At 35.9% G+C, this 18847-nt stretch overlaps 1 protein-coding gene across 1 annotated transcript; it reads right to left on the reverse strand.

The window, feature by feature from the left end:
* Positions 1 to 683: 683 nt before the first annotated feature.
* On the reverse strand, positions 684 to 12357 carry LOC122665273 (type I inositol polyphosphate 5-phosphatase 2-like). The gene is made up of 11 exons (XM_043861383.1): positions 11787 to 12357; positions 11585 to 11690; positions 11402 to 11494; positions 10773 to 10860; positions 10102 to 10212; positions 8151 to 8979; positions 7870 to 8054; positions 6282 to 6390; positions 5642 to 5790; positions 2752 to 2976; positions 684 to 1025 (listed from the first exon to the last, which is right to left on the reverse strand). Exons 1-10 carry the CDS (start codon positions 11814 to 11816, stop codon positions 2772 to 2774), a joined length of 1905 nt encoding a protein of 634 aa, XP_043717318.1. The 5' UTR covers positions 11817 to 12357; the 3' UTR covers positions 684 to 1025; positions 2752 to 2771.
* Between the last annotated feature and the right edge of the window lie 6490 nt (positions 12358 to 18847).

Below are 18847 nucleotides of genomic sequence, written 5' to 3' on the forward strand. Positions count from 1 at the left end.
ACTCCAAGCAATCCAAATCCATTTGAATAAGTTATCAGAATTGATCAATCCGGCAAATGGGCTGTTACTTCAACTGCCATATTCTGTTAATTTTCAATCAAGCAGGCTCCCCTTACCAGCACAGGAGCATCTGTCTCTGTTTTTCTTCAAAATTTAGTGGGGCCTGTGCTATTATTCACTTTCTCCATTTGTGCTTTCCTCAATCATCTAGAATTGTTTGACTACTCTACCTAAACTTTCTTCCTTTGGCATTAAACAAACCTTAATAAAATCCTCATTTTTTTCATTATTATATGTTAGTTAGCTCAGGAAGAGGACTAATTCTTTGGTCCTTTTATTTTGTTGGCCCTTTTTTGCTCCCTTTGGAGAGGGTTGCGGTTGGCAATTGGAATTCTGAAATGCAGTGCAGATTTCTTTGTGGGTGATAGTAATACCAATGAGAAAGAATCAAGTATGAGAATGAAAATTATATTAGAAAAGATTGTTAAAATACATTTATGATATCAAAGATGTAAGAACCACCAAGAAATCATAATCATAAATTTTGGTGAATGATAATGCATTACCTAATTCCTTCTAATCCCCCCCCCCCCCTCAAAAAAAAAAAAAAAAAAAAAGGACTCCTGTACAAAATTTTCAATAATTAAACCCAAACCCAACATTTTTCATCCATCTCTGCCCCCAGAATGTACAACTAGAAACAATGGTACATGGATCTATGGAGTTTTTTTTTTCTCCGACTTCTACTCCACACGTTCATCACTTCATGTAAAAACCAGTTCTGTTTATCAGTAAACTGGGCATACTAAACTATATAAACCAGAGATCAGCTCCTACCACTGGTTGAATCTCATATAGCAGCATCTTAGATGTGTCTTGACACATATGTACTGCTTGCTTTCAGAGTTATAAATTAGCATGTCATCTAGCCTCATCACCAGAACTCATGCAAGGAATCCGGTTGAATTTGAGACAACTTCTAAACAGATCTCATCAAGACTTCCAATCATCTCTCTGAACCATCCCTGTGTCAAAGATAAATCAAATGTTAAATTAGTATATTTATTATTTACAATTCTGTAGCTGAATCTTTGGTCAAAATTCCATATATGGCAATTGCAGTTAGCGTCTAATTCAGGAAACAAGGACATTTGCAGTTGATTCCATCCTAGGAGATCTAGCAAGCTATAAAAAAAAAGGGCGTACCCAGTGCAAAAGGCTCCCACCACTGCACAGTCTGGGGAAGATCATAATGTACGCAGCCTTACCCCCGCTTCGAGGAGAGGCTGTTTCCAGAGACTTGAACCCATGAGCACTTGGTCACGATGGAGCAACCTTACCGTTGCACCAAGGTCCACTATAAAAATCTGGCAAATAGTCCAGAAGCAGTAATTTACATTATATGGTTGAAATAACTTGATTAGGTTGACTTCCAACTAGATCATCTAGGCGAGACTCATTGGTCGGTGAATACCAGACCCAACATTTGCAATATATGTTCTGTTTTACTTTAGATATGCACTTAGCAGTTAGCTACATGGATCCTGTTTCGCTATTCAACTCTGTTTAAAGCCAACTTAGTTGTCATAGGCATACATAAACTTTGCATGAACAGTGTAAAGAATGTGGAGTCCTACAGTACAAGGAGGTGAGTTTCCAGAGTTATGCAAACAACAGCTACTCCCTAATCCAATTGGTGTCATTAGCAGCAATAAGACAATCTGAACCTGATCAACCAGTGACCAAGAAGATGAAAGGAATAGTACACAACACTGTAAACTTTATAAGGACATTTCTCTCCTAAACGTTTAGCTTGTTTTGCCAGATCAGACTATAGCCTAACCATAGGAATGCTTATATCTACAGTATTCTTTTAGAAGATACGCTATGATATATTTGTCTGAGACCTAACTTATATCTCAAGTTGCATTTAAATGCACCCAACAAAATCGAAAACAGAAGCAGTAACAAAAGATGGATTATAAACCAAGGAAAACTTTCATACAGGCACTGAATCCAACATCGTGAGACTGGAAAATTCCCATGGCTTTTCCATTTTTAATTTTCCTATCTTGTCAACTTGCCACTTATCCATGAGAAAATATTTAAAAAATGCAAGACTGAAATGATTTACCAAAGCATACCATTCAACATGCATTGAACAAACCAAGCTTAGAAGATGTTCTATGTCAAGAATTATTAAAGGAGTACAAGCAGAACCATCAGAGCAGTTGCATTACTTTGGACCATCAAGAAATTTAGAACAAAATGAGGAATGATGTAGAAAATAAAACTAAAAATTGGTTCTGGATATCTGATTGGGTCATAGTGAAGATCCCATGGGTCAAGTTCATTGAATTGTAGGTTGACATCTTTAGTCCTCTACAGTAATATTGAAAGCATTACATAATGATGCAACTTTGTCATGGGAAAGCTTGGACTAAGCATTAAATGGTTGATACATCGAGGTTGAAGACATAAGAAAAGTGGTTACTTAATCAAGCCTTTCATGGTAGTTCCCCACCCCCACCCTTACTTATTGTGATTGTACACAGGGATCATTAGGGATGCAGGTCAAAAGGTCAACATGAGCAATATGATCTGGCCCAAACCCAGAAACAAACATCACGAAGAAAATGTCAAAACTAACATGTAACTAGGTAAACCTGTCCTTAAAATTAAATATACCAGCAACTTATAGGTGCAAAGGTGTTCTAAGATCGAGTACGTGACAACGGATCACTTGGCTACCTGATTTCTGTCAAACTTTTTCACTCCCCCCATTCATCAAGAAACACTTCAGGATGCACTGCAGCATTTTTTATATTCAGAACTTTCTGGAGCTTTCGATGGTCAAAGACTTCAATATCAATTAAGAAGATTGAGCTAACTGGGCGATGATCTGAAAGCCTTATTTCAGTGTGCTTGTAGGCAAGCTGTCTGATGCCCTTCCCTAACCATAGAATGCGATCACACCTGACATGATGAAAAAGAAAAATTCAATATAATGTACATAAAAATCCATTTAACTTTATATCATCGTCGTATTCTAGTAAATCAAAGGTAGGAAGGCCTAGTCCACCCCATTTAAGTTTTAACTTTTGCTATAACCAACAAACTCCAATCCAGCATGGGTGGGGAACTAAAGCATTCTGGGTTTAAAAAAGAAAAACAAGAAAGGAAAAAAGAAAAGAGAAAAAAGAAAAACAAAAAAATAATAATAATAAAGGTTCAATCAAACATATAGCAGTACACAACAGAAGTACAGTGAGAGGGGCCAACCTAGTACAGGTCTAAATCAGCAGGTTCTGAAGTTGAGAAACCAATTGTTCAGATAATTGCAATGATACAACCCTTTACTTTCTTTTCTTTTCTTTTCTTTTTTTTTTGGGGGGGGGGGGGGGGGTGGCTGTGGGGCTATGATGCAAGGATGATTATGATTAAACATGCACTGATATTCCCAGAAAAAAAAAAAAACATATATGGATAGCATCCTGCCCTGATACTGTGATACAAGTACTGGCTAGTGGCCACGGCATGGATATTTCTAGGAGAAGTTTGTTGACCTTCCTCATGGTTTACTTAAAGGCTACCTTAGATTTCATCTTAAGCAGTAGCAGTACATCAGAAAATTGCAGTCCTGTAATGTTCAACAAAAGAACGCTAGAGATGAAGTTTAGATTTTATGCATGAAGCAGTTACTGTCCAACAGACAGAAGGTACTCTTTGTTTAATTTATGACAGACGAATAATTTTTAAAATGAAAATATGCAAGGCACAAAGCCTAGATGAGATCCCAATAGAAGTGTGGAAAATCTTAGGAATCTATAGTTTATCTTGGCTCACCAAGCTGTTTAATAAGATTATGAGCACAAGGAAAAATGTTAGATGAATGGAGGAGAAGCATTGTAGTTCTGATTTATAATAATAAAGTTGATTTTCAGAGCTACAATAACTATAGAGGCATAAAACTAATAAGTCATACTATGAAATTATGGGAGATGGTTATTGAAACCCACCTGAGAAAAGAAATTACTATTACAGAGAACCAAGTTTGTTCTATGCCAGGAAGAGCCATGACAGAAGCTATTTACTGACTTAAGAGACTCATGGAAAGATTTAGATATTACAAGAAGGATCTCCATATGGTCTTTATTGACCTAGAAAAAGCTTATGACAAAGTCCCTAGAGAGTTAATCTGGCAAGTACTAGAAAAGAGAAGTGTTTCAAATAAATATGTGGACAAAATTAAAGATATATATGATGGTGTAGTGACAAGTGTAAGAACTGTGGGGGATCAAAGTAGTGAATTCCCAATTACAATTGGGTTACATCAAGGATCAGCTTTAAGCCCTTACTTGTTTGTGCTTATCATGGATGATTTAACCAAAGACATTTAGGATGAGGTTCCTTGGTGTATGCTTTTTGTTTATGATATTGTTTTAGTTGATGAGACAAAAGCAGAGATTAACGCCAAGTTGGAGTTTTGGAGATCAACATTGGAATCAAAAGGTTTTAAGATAAGTGGAACGAAGATGGAGTATAAGATGTTTAACTTTGGTTACACTAGGATATATAATGAGGTGGTAAAAATTGATGAGAGGGATATTCCACAAAGTGATTATTTTAGATATCTAGGCTCAATCATAAATAAAAAAGGTGATATAGAGGATGATGTTTCACAAAAATTAAAATAGGATGGATGAAGTGGAGAGGTGCATCCAGAGTGTTGTGTAATCAGTGTATTCCTTTAAAACTCAAAAGAAGATTTCATAGGACAGTCATACGACCAGCTATGATATATGGTGCTGAATGATTGGCAGTTAAGAAGCATCATTTGGATAAACTCAATGTAGCAAAGATGAGGATGTTGAGATGGATGAGTGGAAAAACTAGGAAGGATAAAGTAAGGCATGATCATATTGGAGCTGATTTGGGAGTAGCTACGATACATAATAAGCTACAAGAAAATTGTTTGAGGTGGCATGGCCATGTTCAACAGAGGCCTTTGGATGCCCTAGTATAGAGGAGTGATTTGATTTAGATAGTAGGAACTAAAAGGGTCAAGCGCAAGTCTAAATTAACCATAGGAGAAGTGATGAGGAGAGACATACATAGCTTAGGACTTGTATCATATATAACTTCGAATAGAGTTGACTGGAGAGCAAGAATACATGTAGCCAGCCCCATTTAGTTGGGATGAGGCTAAGTTGTTGTTTTGTAGATGAATAATTTTTATATTTCATAAACTAAGATTCTTATATAAACTATGGATTTTTTTAATGATATATGAAGCAGCAGTCTGCAACACATATAGTGCAGCCTACATTCATATATTATTCAGGATCAAAAACCTGTCAACTAACATCTGGCAGGTGGTTGCCTCTTGCATATGTGAAAATCCAAATAATAACCATATATTCTTAATCGTCCAATCAAATCTAAAATTAGAATTCTATAAAAGAGCACCAGGCGGACAAGTTAAAGGAATTTGTGTGGTCCCATTGAAGAGGTGGCCTGCCTATTCAAATGCTCTACAGAGCACCTCTTCTCTGAAATATTGATCTTTAATTTCCTCAAAAACATGTGTAATTACTAAAAACCTCCAAAAATCACGCTTGTTGCCACAAATCTGCCTTACCATGCTGGGGATCTCTTTTTCTCCCCTTCTTTTGTATTTTCTCCAACATATCTATCTGAGTTGAGTTCATATTTGTATGTGGGTGGGAAGTTTATTACACCCTCCTTCCATCCGTCAAAGACATGCCCACTCCGAAGTTCTTTGCTCAGCTGCCACATTAACCAAAGTTTCTATCAATTTTTTAAATTATAGTAAGTTATGACTAGTAATGATGCAAGCAGATGAAATCAGAAGTTGTAGTTTGATAGATAAGTACTAATGAGGTGATGCAGGATTTATACAATAGTTAGATGGGTTGGATCCTACATCCTTTCATGTTTCCAAGTGCCATTAAATATTACTAGCAGATCTGATATCCCGAGAAAAACACATCTCTGACCTATTTTTTACATAATTACTGTGTCTAATTCCCAAAGTAAGAAAGCATAGAGTACTCTGCAACCATGTGATTTTTGGACACATTCAATTTGAAAAAGAATCATCTAAGATTTACCAAGTCCCAAAGAGTTAGGAAGAAAATAAAAAGTGACCAGATCAACCAAGCTATTTCAGATTGGACAAGTTCAAATGAATAGGCACATTGGCTTATGGGATTAAAGTTTGTTATATAAATAAAATTTAAAATATCAAGAGTCTTTACCTGGTCACTATTGATAAGCTCATTCCACTGTTTCTTAGCCACAAGCTTTCTTACCTCAGCATCCAACATATTAAGACGATAATTCAAATCCCCAAACCAGAAAATCTGGCTGTTCACCATTCAAAAAACTCAGTCAAACATTAATCAAACACATCAGATGTGTACATTAAATGATAATAGATAGATACCTTGACTCAATTGTGATAAATCAACTGTTAGTATTTGACCAGGCCAAACTAGTGTGTGTGTGTGTGTGTGCGCCTGTGAATAGAAACTCCTGAAAATTTCATGTCGGCAAACAAAGAAATGCAAACAATCCGCATTCTCCCCAAAAAAAATCATCTTAAATTTCAATAATACTACTTTTACAACTCTATAATATATTTCAGGAGTTGTCAAATCCCCATATAAGCACAAATAGTTCGACTAATTGCTCAACTACTTAGAAGTTTGACTCTGTACACAGTTTTGTACTCATGCTAATGTAAATAATTTTTTATATCATTAATCATTTTAATTATTTTAACCTAGAGATATCATAATAATAATTAAGAAAATTTAATTTTCACATTCTAAGACTAGGTAGGACAAGTTCTACAATCATAATTTTTAATCCAAGCTTAATAATTAGTATTTAGTAATCTACCAATACATAGCAAGTATATGTTTCTAACATCCAAATCATCATTGATCTACTTGATCAAGTAAGATATATTTCAAAATCTAAATCATTATAAATTTACTTGAGTATTCTGTGGAAGAGACAGTAGAAAACTTAACTGAGTCCATAATTTGCAACTCTTTTTACCAACTCCTTTTTGGGTTCCAAAATCATGTATTCCAATTTCCAATTAATACTGAAAAGTTCGATAATTGAATTTCCAGTACTGAACAAGCCTTTGAACACAGCATATTTTGAATAGGAAAATGAGGTTGAAGTTTTGGAATCAATGACCCAATTCATCCATGAAATGAAAAAACTTGCATTTTCTATTAATTACTTGGGATATGTACATTCCATTGCTTCAACGCAAAGGAAAAGAAACAGTGGGTGAAGGAAAGAAAAGAAAACTGGAAAACCATTGCTACCTTCTTGAACTATCTTTTGGGTTACATAACATGAACTTAATAGGAAACCTTGATTCCCAGTGGATTTAGGTTAGAAACCTTACGTGAAGAGTTATATTGAAAAATAAATAAATAAATAAAAGAGAGGTGGATCTATTTAAATTCTCTTTTTGCCTGCTTTTGATAAAGCGCACAAGACTTAGTTTATTCAAATTACTTAGTAGGAAGCAAAGGAGTGGAGTAAATTAACTCATTAAGAAGAGTCATTCATATCTGGATTCATCACCATGAATTGACCCCCATGCTTTGACTGGAGTCGACCACAGGAGTATAGGACTAAAAGTGGGAGTCAGTAATCCATGGCTTGATGTTGATGAGATCATAGATACATGGACACCTCAGAAAGTGCAAAAGATCATCTGCTAAGGCCAATAAAATTTCTAAACAGGCATAATCAGTTTTATATGATCATCAGGTACTGGCTATGTGAACTTGAAGATATTGGTAAGTAAATGCTTACTCGTGAGATGGAATAGTCTGTGGCTGATCTGCATCAAAAACAGAAGAGAATTGCGTACGTTGTAAGATTTCATAAACGTCAGAGTTACGTCTTTGTTGATCCCCCTCCTTTTGACCAGATGTTAGATGTGAACAAACAAAACACAGCCGTGTTTGAAAAAGAGACATACTGATAGAAACAGATCCCTGCATCAAATAGATATCAAGTAACATTCACATTAGATATTCAGAAAAAGGGTTAATTAATTGATGTCTGCATTTAGACTTCAAGATATCAGAAACCTTGTTTCCCATGTAGCCCATGAGACCAACTCCCACTGGAGAAACCTTCAAATTATTTATGTGCCTCCTCAACCTTCTACGAACCCAAACTGATACATAAATCCCCACCATCTGTTTGCTAACAATACGCACATATTTAGCACGGGTCTTCAAATTAGCTCTTTTGACTCCATTTTTGCAATTCCCCCTTTCTGCTTCTAAGTGAGAATCTTCGTCTTCTTCACACGAACTTTCAGAATCATCAGAAAAAGAGAGCACTTCAGACTGATCTTGCTGCACTGTCCACATCAAACCTAGGCTTCCTGAGCTACTGTGCACTCGTTTCAATCCACCGTCCAATTCTAAATCTTGATTAGTGAAAACTAGAGGCTTCTCCATCCAATCAAAGCCAATTCTGGCTGAACTGCTTAACACTTTCCGCAATCCTTTGTTAGAAGAATTAACTCGTGTCTTCATATCTAATGGGCGTTCAGGCCAATCTAGTCTACCATCAATGTCAATCCCATATGGTCTCCTTAACTGGAACTTCTTCGGAGTACTGATTATTTCTTCTACACCTTGTAATCCAAAATCACTAACATCATTGAGCCCCACAGGCTCCTTGCTCATCACCTCTACTTCAGGAGCAGCTATCTCATCTGCAAAGATATCATCAGCAGAATATGTCCTCCATACTGGTGAGGATGGGGCACTGTAACTTGCAAATTTTGTTTCAGGTTGTGAAGACTTATTCAGGGTTCTACGAATGATTGCTTCCCATTTTGGAATTGGCTTGTTATCCTCTGCCCCCAGTACATTCCCAGCATTTAAAGGGACCACCTCTTGGAAACTGTAGATAAGAGAATAGATATACAATGTCAATGTCTAGCAAAAGATTCAACATTTCCATCATCCCAAACATAAGAATAAGCGCAAGACTGGAATTTATAAAACAGAGCAACATATTGTAGTAAACAGAATTACACTGGACGATAAAAAATTCATGAAGTGCTATAAGAGATGACAACCCATGGCATTTGTTGGACTAAATAAATAAACAAAAAATGGGTATTACATGACTACACAGAAAAATGGCATGCTGATGGCATTCAAAAATGATTTGAGGAGAGAATAAAAGCATCAGCATCAGAAATAAATAGGAAATGCATAGAGACAATTCCCAGACAATGACAGAGTCTGAGATCATAAATGCATGTGGCATGGATAAAAACGCCAACGAAATTACAAGGTGAGCAGAACCAAGAATAACATCAACAGACTCTACAAGAATCATTGCACTAGAATGATAATGCAAAAAAAACATGGGAGGTCTTCCACAAAAAAAAAGAATGAAAAAAAAGATTAATCCTGAAAACTCAAGTCTGGAACCATGTAACCTTGTCCTTGTGAACTTCTTGCTTGTGGTCAGGAAGGATGCTCAAAGCCTTGACATTGAAATCTCATCAAAGAGATCGATATAAAAAAAACATGCTACTTTTACATCCAATTGTCAAAGTGAATAGCAGCTTCTTATACCAGATATGGTTGGAAACCTTCGACTAGGCTAATGCAGGTAGACTAGTAGAATGAGCAATAAGTATCCGTTTCTGATTGTGTTTCATGCAGGATCCTGAGTCCAGCAGTGCCAGAGTACATTTGAGCTTTCTATTAATTTATGGAAAATAATTTATAACTCAAGGAACGATTTTATTTCCATCCCCAATAAGTTCTAAGAGTGGAAGTAGGGAAAAGCTAAAATAATCTGGCTCCTAACTTACATGGGTACAAGTAATAGGTTGGAACAAGAAATGCAAATAATCAAATATAAAAATATCATCTTAATAATAAGATTGTATGTTTCAGATAGATGTATGCATATCAACTTTTTAATTGGATTTTGTCCTATGTTAAGCAGCTATTCATGAAATTCAAAGAAATACAAAGGGATTCATCAACCTGAGGAAATACTGACCCAATAACGTACATGTCTGATGGTTCTTCCATACCAAGCCACTCTTCAATTTCAATATCAAGATCCTCATATGGAAGTCTTCCACCAACATTCCATGTGCCTATCGTTACCCTAAAGAAGCACAAATGTTATGAGAGAATTAGGGCAAAAATTTATTGTTTTAAGAACAGGACCAGTTGGCCATGCACTGCCAAGGAGACAGTTTCTGGCTTGACCCAGTTTGACCTGGTTTTGACCAGTCAAACATGCCTGCAAAAAATAACAAAACAATTTATGTACCAGGAAAAAACAAAAGGAAACAAATAGTTTACATGGTTTAGAAGAAAACTGTGCCCATTAGACGCTGTTTTCTCCCACCCAGTTTTATGGGAAGGGTATCTAAACCATGGAAAATCTTGTTTCCAGTCGAACCTGCTCAGTCCAACCTAGTTTTCGAAACTATGCCACTTTTTCTTCCCCCTATGGGAATCATTTTCCTAAGGAAACGTCCTCACTGGGGAGCCCCCACAGAGCGGCATTCCCAAATGGTTCTTGAGAGCATTTGGTTCTTTCTTTTTCCTTTTTTTTTTTTTTTTGGATGGGGGGGGGGGGGGACCAAGGAAAGGGCAAATATTTTAATAGGCTTTGTTCCAGTTTCCATGAATGAAAATAATAGTAGCCAACAGCCAAACCTCACATCCTTTCTATTAATATATTGAACGCGTAGAGTTTCTGATTTTCCTCTCCTATGTCTTAAAAGATAACCCTTGGATGGTGTCCCTATACAGATCAAAAATCAAAACAACATAAATAAAAAATTTAGATATATAAGTTATCAGAGAGGAGGGGGGGGGGGGAATGACATTGACAACCATAAGTGGTTCCATGTATGAGCCAATTAATGGAAAATTTTAAACTTTTGAAGATCAGTGTCCATAACTAGACCATGGATACATTATCCATATTTGGACAATATTGTTTCTATCCTCTCCCCCCCCCCCTCCCCCTCCCCCTCCCCCTCCCACCTTTTTTTCTTTGGTGTAGAACAGATACAGAACAATAATAAATTTCTAACAGAGGTGTTGTGATTGAATTATCACAAACAAGAGAACAAGGTAAACAGACAGAAAGAGTGTCCATTAATCAGAGATTTCATAAACAAACAACAAAATTGCTTTAGGTACAATTAAACAAGGAAGGTGAAAAGCAAAGGTTCAAGCTGTAGCAAAGGCAAGCTCAAGCAGGTAAAGCTTCAGTTTTAAATAGAGAAAAATTGGGATCATATGATGAACAAATTACTGAAATATAAATTAATTATTGCCTGAAGCTTGACTTGGGTGTACAGATTGATCCCCCGATGTTCTGCAAAACCGATGCCCAGCCAGGTGCTCTTTTGCAACTCTAGGAGAGTATGCTGAAGGGAAATCAGGAAGAAAAAAAAAGCAATATCAACCATTATGAATACTCCAGTTAACTTCTAATTATCACAATTTTAAAAGCATACCCTCATCCTCACTCTCAGTCTCAGTATCAACCTCATCTTCACTAAATTCATTCACCTTGGGCTTAATATTTAGCCATTTCTTCATAACAATGGAAGGCCAGAAGGCCTGCATAAATGCCCAATTAAACAGTTAGTGACCATAAATTTGACCAGGATATCGAAAAACAGGTGAGCAAGAATTACAAAAGCACACAGTACATACCTCTGAACGCTTTGATTTGTTTGTTCTCATTCTTCCTCTGTCAAACTTCAGAGAGGGATTTTAAAGAAACTGAACCAACAGAACAGAGCTAGAAGATACAGTTCTCAATTGAAGTACTAAAATTTCCACTGTTCTAATTATTAAATTGGGTAATTAGGAGGCTTTCCGACCATGGGGATAATCTAATGCCCCAGACAAAAGATTCATAGTAAGACCAAATAGAAAGGACAGAAAACAGTGGCCAACTTGAGCCGACATCCATAACCTCAAGTTGCACAATCACTCATTTGTCCTCCCATTACTTCAGAACTCGAAATATGGAACGTCGAGATTAAACTAAATTCAAGAAAAACAGAGGATGTTCAATCGTTTTATAGAAGTCTAGCAGTCTCTTTCAATACACAGACTACCAACACCATTGATGCTGCAGCTACTACCTCAACCAAGCAATGTGTGTGAGTGAGTGGAAATGGGTAAAAAGAAAAAGATTAAAGACCATTAAGAAATTAAAATGCATCAGCAACTAATGCAATCCACGGAAAAGATAACCCATTAACAGATCTTTAAGAAATCAAAATCAGCCCATGATGCAGACTACACAAGAGGGATAACCCATTAATGGATCATTTTTAAGTATTCTAGAGATAGAAAAACAATTCCCAACTAACCCTTCTACAGTAGGACGAAATCTGAACTGGGTTACTATAAATTTCTCAAATTGGTCCCCAATTGTGCCCAATTGTGCCTAAACTCCATGTTTAGGCAACCACGTACCTTCTAAGCAGGGCACAAGCTTAAAAGCCGAAAAAAAAAACATATTAAAATGGATCAAACGAAACATTGATTAAGACTGGAAACTAATAAGTCCTAAAGACGTACCTTTATTAATACAAATTATGGCATTGCTGCTATCATCGTTTTACAAAGATTGTAATGACACACCGGCATATAAATAAAACCAGGAAAAGTTGATATTATATTTAAAAAAAACCAGTTTCGAATTCAGGTCATATAGGTGGTGGGTTCTTAAATAAAGACTGAATATGTGCAGTACAGCTGGTCCAGACTCCAGAGAGGGTGACGAATGAGAAGGTAGAGAGCTGTATTTGTTTCTGCAATTAGAGAGAGTATCAATCACAACAAGAAGACAACAGTGGATAAGTAGCATTCAAAAGGAATACTGGTTTAACGAAATTAAAAGTAAAACGACTTATTAATAAATGATTGTGTTGAACAGTAAAGCACAGCTGAAAGCAAGGTGAGAACAAGTGGACCCTGAATCGCACTATCAGTGGAGGTGATGTGTTCCAAGTTCCAACACTGAAACCCTTCTGTGTGGAATTGATGAGAATATGACATCGATGAGAACCATGGAAATGGAATAACAAAATTGAAACTTGAAAGGGAAGTCGGCAAAGCAGGATTTTCTGCAGATTCTTTTCCCTTCTTCTTTTTTTTTTTCTTTTCTATTTTTTATGGAAAATTGAGGCCTCCTTTCGGTATAAGAGAAAAATACTTTTGTACGACACAGGGATGGTTCAGAGAGAGAACATTAGTAGTGGTGGTGGTGGAAGTTTCCTTTTTTCCTTGTGGAATGGTGGAAGTTTCCTTTGACTGCAAGGAAAATTAAAGAAAGAAAAGTGATTCACACCTGAAAAAGAAAACTTTTGTGATGATTAAATTACATGATTATATTATTAATTTCAAATTATTTCATGTTTGTGGCTAATCTTTTGGAATTAGTGTGTGATTGGTGTGATTACACTTTCATAAAAATAATTATTTCATATTTGTTTATTAAATTTTACTTTATATTTAGAAAGGAATATGTTCTCTACACTAAGGTGTAGGATACACTTAAACACATGGGGTGAGAGAAATGACCGTTCCGCCCTCTAAATGATTGAAATGACGCATCCATCCCACCCATGTGTTTGGGTGCAATGTGCACTCCCGTGGGCTCTCAGGCAAAGAACATCACCCCAAATAAAACTTGCATCTATTATTTACCAAAAAGAACAATACATTAAAAAAAAAAAATGACCTCTTAAGACAAAAAACCAAGTCATCTAACCATTTAGACAACAAAGAGATTCAAGAAAATAACAAAAGAATTTCATGGCCACCAAAACTTGTCCAGCTCTATCACCATATCCTCAAATACTTGGAGTCGGTCCAAATGTGTTTCACATTCCATCCTAACTGACATGCTGCTAGAATGCCTTTGAGAATGTCCTGAGCTTTTGCTGAAGTAAGTTGGCATGTCTGCACACAACCCAAATCTATGAAAATAAAACAGTCTTCATATAAGAGACCATAGGCTCAACCTGAATCGATCAGAATGCTATTAGTAACTTTGCGCATATCAAAATAGGATAGCTCAAGGTTGGCAAAGAAACGTTACCATAAATATTAGAAAAGGCATCAGAAAAATCATGCATACTAGAATTAATAGGTAGACAAAAAAGGAGACAAACAGAGATCACCAATCCAACAGTTAATGTTATGTAAAACCATTAAGGAGTTAGGTTTTATATTGGAATGAACCACCTAATTTCTGTGTTTCCAAATAAAATAGAAAGTTATAGCTATTACACTAAAGAACCATGAACGATCTCGGGGCATCAGAGATGGAGAGGTAAAAAGCGAAAGAAAAAAAGATAACACCTAAGGATCCAAAGGTCAAAAAAAAATCCAGCTCTTACACCCAACAGCCCTGCAGCCCATTTTCCTTTAAAGAATTTATTAGATAGGAAAGGATTGATATTCTCTGTGTCGCAGCGCAGCCTACGGCCAGACACATGGGCCTGCCATTCAGGGGGCAAGGTGGTCATTTCGCCCACTTTATGTGTTTGGGCGCAACCTACGCCCCCAACACAGAAAACATTCTCCAGATAAAAAAATATGCCAGATGGATTCAAACTGAGTATGACAAAATGGGCACGCAGTATCCAAAGAGAGACACTTACCCAAAATCAAGTGCACATGTATTCCATCATTGAGGACCCTCCAGAGATGCATTTTTAAATTTAGGATGAATATTAAGTTTTCAGAAAAAAAAAAAAAAAACCATCACTTCCTAATAGAAGAAGAATCAAAAACCTCTCCAGAAGAAGGGGCTGGGTCAGAAATTTATTTTTATGTAAAAACCTAACAACCAATTTGAGATAGATGGCATCGCCAACAGTCCTCCGATTCTGAGAGAGAAATCTTAAGAATTTCATACACCAAAGAGTAAGGTAAGTACAAGGAGAGTAAATTTAAATTCCAAGAATTCATAGAAATGAAATGACAAATCTTGACCGAAGTATCTATTCGGGGCCGTAGAAGGAAGGCTACTCATTGGTAAATGTCCTACCTAAGGATCGAACCGGAAAAAAAAAGGTAGAGCGACCAGTACTTGTTTTTCGGTAAACCATCTGTTAAAGATTAGGGAGAATTCCAGTAATACTATTCCAAGTCTAGGAATCCCAATGAGCAAGAGTTTTCTTGTAAAAAATAGAGCAATTACAAAATATTTAAATTTTTAAATTTTGGCCCACAACGCCCCCTCTTCAATGAATAAACGCCAACCCAATTTAAGGAGAAGGGATTTATTTTGGGTTGAGGAATCCCTCTAACCCAAACCACCTACATTTTTAGAAGAGCACACCTTGTTACAACTAATCACATGAAGTTTCTTGGTATCACCAATAGAATAATTGTCACCTCCAATTCGTTGTCCGCTCCAATTTCTTCCAATTCTTCACATAGAAGTGGATATGACCACCCTATCCCACCTTGGGCAGTGTGTTCGGGCAGGGGGTAGGGTGGTCATTTCCACTTCTATGTGAGGAATTGGAGGAATTGAAACGGACAGCGAATTAGAGGGGATAACGATTCATCATGAATATCCCCCATTCCAAAATCTTAAACAAACGGAATCAAGGCTCAGGTAGATTTTGATAGTCTTTTTCATTGCATTTCTAATACCGTCAGCCAATATGGATACGGTTGATAGAATCTTTAAATTTTAGGGGAGATAGTTGTCATTAGTCAATATACAGGGGAAGGGAATGCCATTGAAACAAATCACAGGGAGGAGAGTGTAATTTTCTTATTTTTTTTAAAAGATAGTGTCTGGTCAATCAAATAATTATCACCCATGGAGGACAATACACTTATCATATGGTGACAAACAAATACAAATAAGTTTCATCATGAAATTTTAGTCCACAAAAGACGACCACATTTTGATTTCTAACATTTTTCCTCTATGGAATGCATCCCTTCCCCTTTCCCCCTTTATTACAACATTAGTCATTTTAACAAACTTTTATTTTCTATCAATCAAACAGGTTTTTTTTTGTGGGTTTTTATCATAAGGGCATTTTGATCATTAGATTCTTTGAAACTAACGTCTAACGCTCCAGACTAATGGACTGGACCAAAATATTACAGTGTTTTGAAAGTCGGAGGAGTTTGCAATTTGTAAAGTTATAGGAGTGCATTTAGATAAATAGGCATTTTCAGAAGGGGTATTTGTAAAAAACCCTTTTTTTTCTTCTGAAAAACAAAACAACAAAATGAGATGGAATTTTCTATTGATATCTCCTATTTTCCCAACAATGAAATTCAACTACAATGTTCTTATATAAACTATAAGCTAAATACCAAAATTACACCGGCAATCAATGGTATTTGTTAGCAGTTGCATAGTTAGAAAGAATGATAAACATCAATCCGAAACTTATAAAGGTCACACCTAATGTGAGGGCACCTTAATTGAACTAGAATCTTCTTAAAAGAAAAATAAAATAAAATTTTGAAGGGGCTGAAAAATCAAAAGGGATCATAAACTTTGCCTTCCATCACAACATGGCAAATATGGACGGATCCATGTGACTTTTAAATAAGACTCAACAATCCAAAAAGCATGTTTAGGGGGTAGTCTCTAGGCATGTCGAGTTCAATTCATTTTCGAATTATGATGAAGCAGATTAAGGTTGTGTTTCATATACATTCTCAGAATACATTCTGGATCTATAATGCATTCTAAATTATCATTATTCTCTATTTTCTTGCTTCAAAATGTATTCTAAGATTGCATAACAAACATAGTAAGTATTGTAAATTTTGCGCTAAAATAAATAGAAAAAATATGTTGAAGAATTGTTCTCGTAAGCTTTAAACTATGGGCTTCAATCAGCTTGAAATGTTTGCTTTAATACATTGAAATGAGTAAGATGAGCCTAATTATTCAATACTTAACTCAACTTTTCTGCATTGTGACAATTTTCAGTTGATAGCTTACCAATAAAAAGGGTTTTCTCTATAGGAATTTCTGTCAAGAAATGCAAACTTTGTCTTTCATCACAATTTGCCAATTGGCAAACATGGTGGGTCTATAATTTTATATGATTATTAATGAAAAGTCAACAATTTAAAAATACTTTCTAGGGTTGTTATTGAGCATCCAAAAAGCATGGTTGGCTTTTGGCATTTTATATATAAGCTTTAGAATTATTTTGATTGATTGTGAAACATGGACTTGAATCATCATGAATATTTGCTTTAATACAGTTAATTAAATTGCAAAATCTCAGATTAGGTTGGCTTGTTTTTTTATTTGATGGAACTTAATTAATTTCGCTTGTTTGCCTCTCTTGTTTCTCAATTTTTAGGGAAGCAGTTTTCTGTATAGGAGTGTGACCTACGCCAGTACTCTCATGTGTCTTTCTCTCTCCTTCTTAAAACAAGGGGGCAAAGATGTCTTTTTACATAAGGAGGAGAGAGATAGACTCATGGGAATGTTGGCATAGGCCACACTCCCAGAAAGAAGTCTTTTTCCCTCATTTTTATTGCAAGACACAATCTTTCTATCTTTGAATGTATCTTACATTTTTTGTCCTTTTGTTTGGATAAATTTATAGACAATGTCTTACAATTAGGAGGGAAGGCCCATCAAAGACTTTGGGAAGAGCCCCACTTGATAGGTTCAATGTACCAAGAGGAGCTCAAGCACAGGTTCCAAAGTCTTATCAAGAAAGAAATGGAAGAAAAAACAAAAGAGAGGTAACATCTTAAAACCCCATCAATAAAACAATGATATCCAAAAAGCCCAATATATAATTTTTGGGAGAGGGTTCTTGACGATATCAGAGAGGGGAGGAATCTACACGTCATACTAATGGCGATGCAAAGAACAATATCATCAACATAGAAACTACATTGGTTAGAACAAGATAAGAGTGTCAACGAGGGCCTACAACTCAATATGTGAGAGGAAGCAAGATGTAATTTATACTTCACTAAGCTTAGTGAAGTATAACGCTTCACTATTTACCACGAAATTTCACTTTAAAATGTATAATTTCACTTAAAATGAGTAGAGAAAGTAGTTAAAATTACAATTGATGCCATTTTGTATTTTATATTTATCTCTATTTGATTGCATTTTGATAATTTTACCAAAACTTTGAATAAGAGTTTCAAGAACTTTACTTACTTGGGACTAATATTTTGCCATTGAGATGTATGTGGGGTCCCCTATCACATGACCTAACCCATGTACTGCCAAGTGACAAATAGTGAAACATTGTACCTCACTAGGCATATACGCATAGTGACACCTTGAAGGACCCTTTTTTATATTCATTAAATCCATACAAGACATTAATATATTATTTGGAACATTTTAATTGTTGAGAAATTATTCACACAAAAAAAAAGGTGTGTTGAGAATTCTATTATTAGAACACTTTAATTGTGGAAATTTGTGGGAGAATCCCTGAAATCCATGATCAAAAGTATTAAAAGAAGCTTCACAAAGCCCAATTCTTATGCCTCCTTACAACTTTCAATTGCTAAGTTATTGCTGAAAAATTACTCCCAAAAAATCATTCTTGAGGTATTCTGGGTGTACCTATTTCTGTTTTCAATTTAATGGCTCAAGTATTATAACAAAAGGGTTGTGGCAGAGTCACTAATTAAAATGACAATTTGTCTTTTTGGCGTGGAACAATGATCCCAGAAGGAATTCCTTTGATATCTGTTGCCCCTATTTTCTGTCCAGGCTGAGG

Source organism: Telopea speciosissima, chromosome 6, assembly GCF_018873765.1.
Source record: "Telopea speciosissima isolate NSW1024214 ecotype Mountain lineage chromosome 6, Tspe_v1, whole genome shotgun sequence".
Lineage (NCBI taxonomy): Eukaryota > Viridiplantae > Streptophyta > Magnoliopsida > Proteales > Proteaceae > Telopea > Telopea speciosissima.

Bases quoted from the DNA above. Each gene is read 5' to 3' on its own strand.
- LOC122665273 (XM_043861383.1), bottom strand. From the start codon at position 11,816: ATGAGAACAAACAAATCAAAGCGTTCAGAG. The intron at 10,861-11,401 runs GCAATAATTAAT...TGATCTGTATAG, and splicing joins ACACCCAAGTCAAGCTTCAG to GGACACCATCCAAGGGTTAT. The intron at 6,391-7,869 runs GTAAGCATTTAC...AATGGTGAACAG, and splicing joins CAGACTATTCCATCTCACGA to CCAGATTTTCTGGTTTGGGG.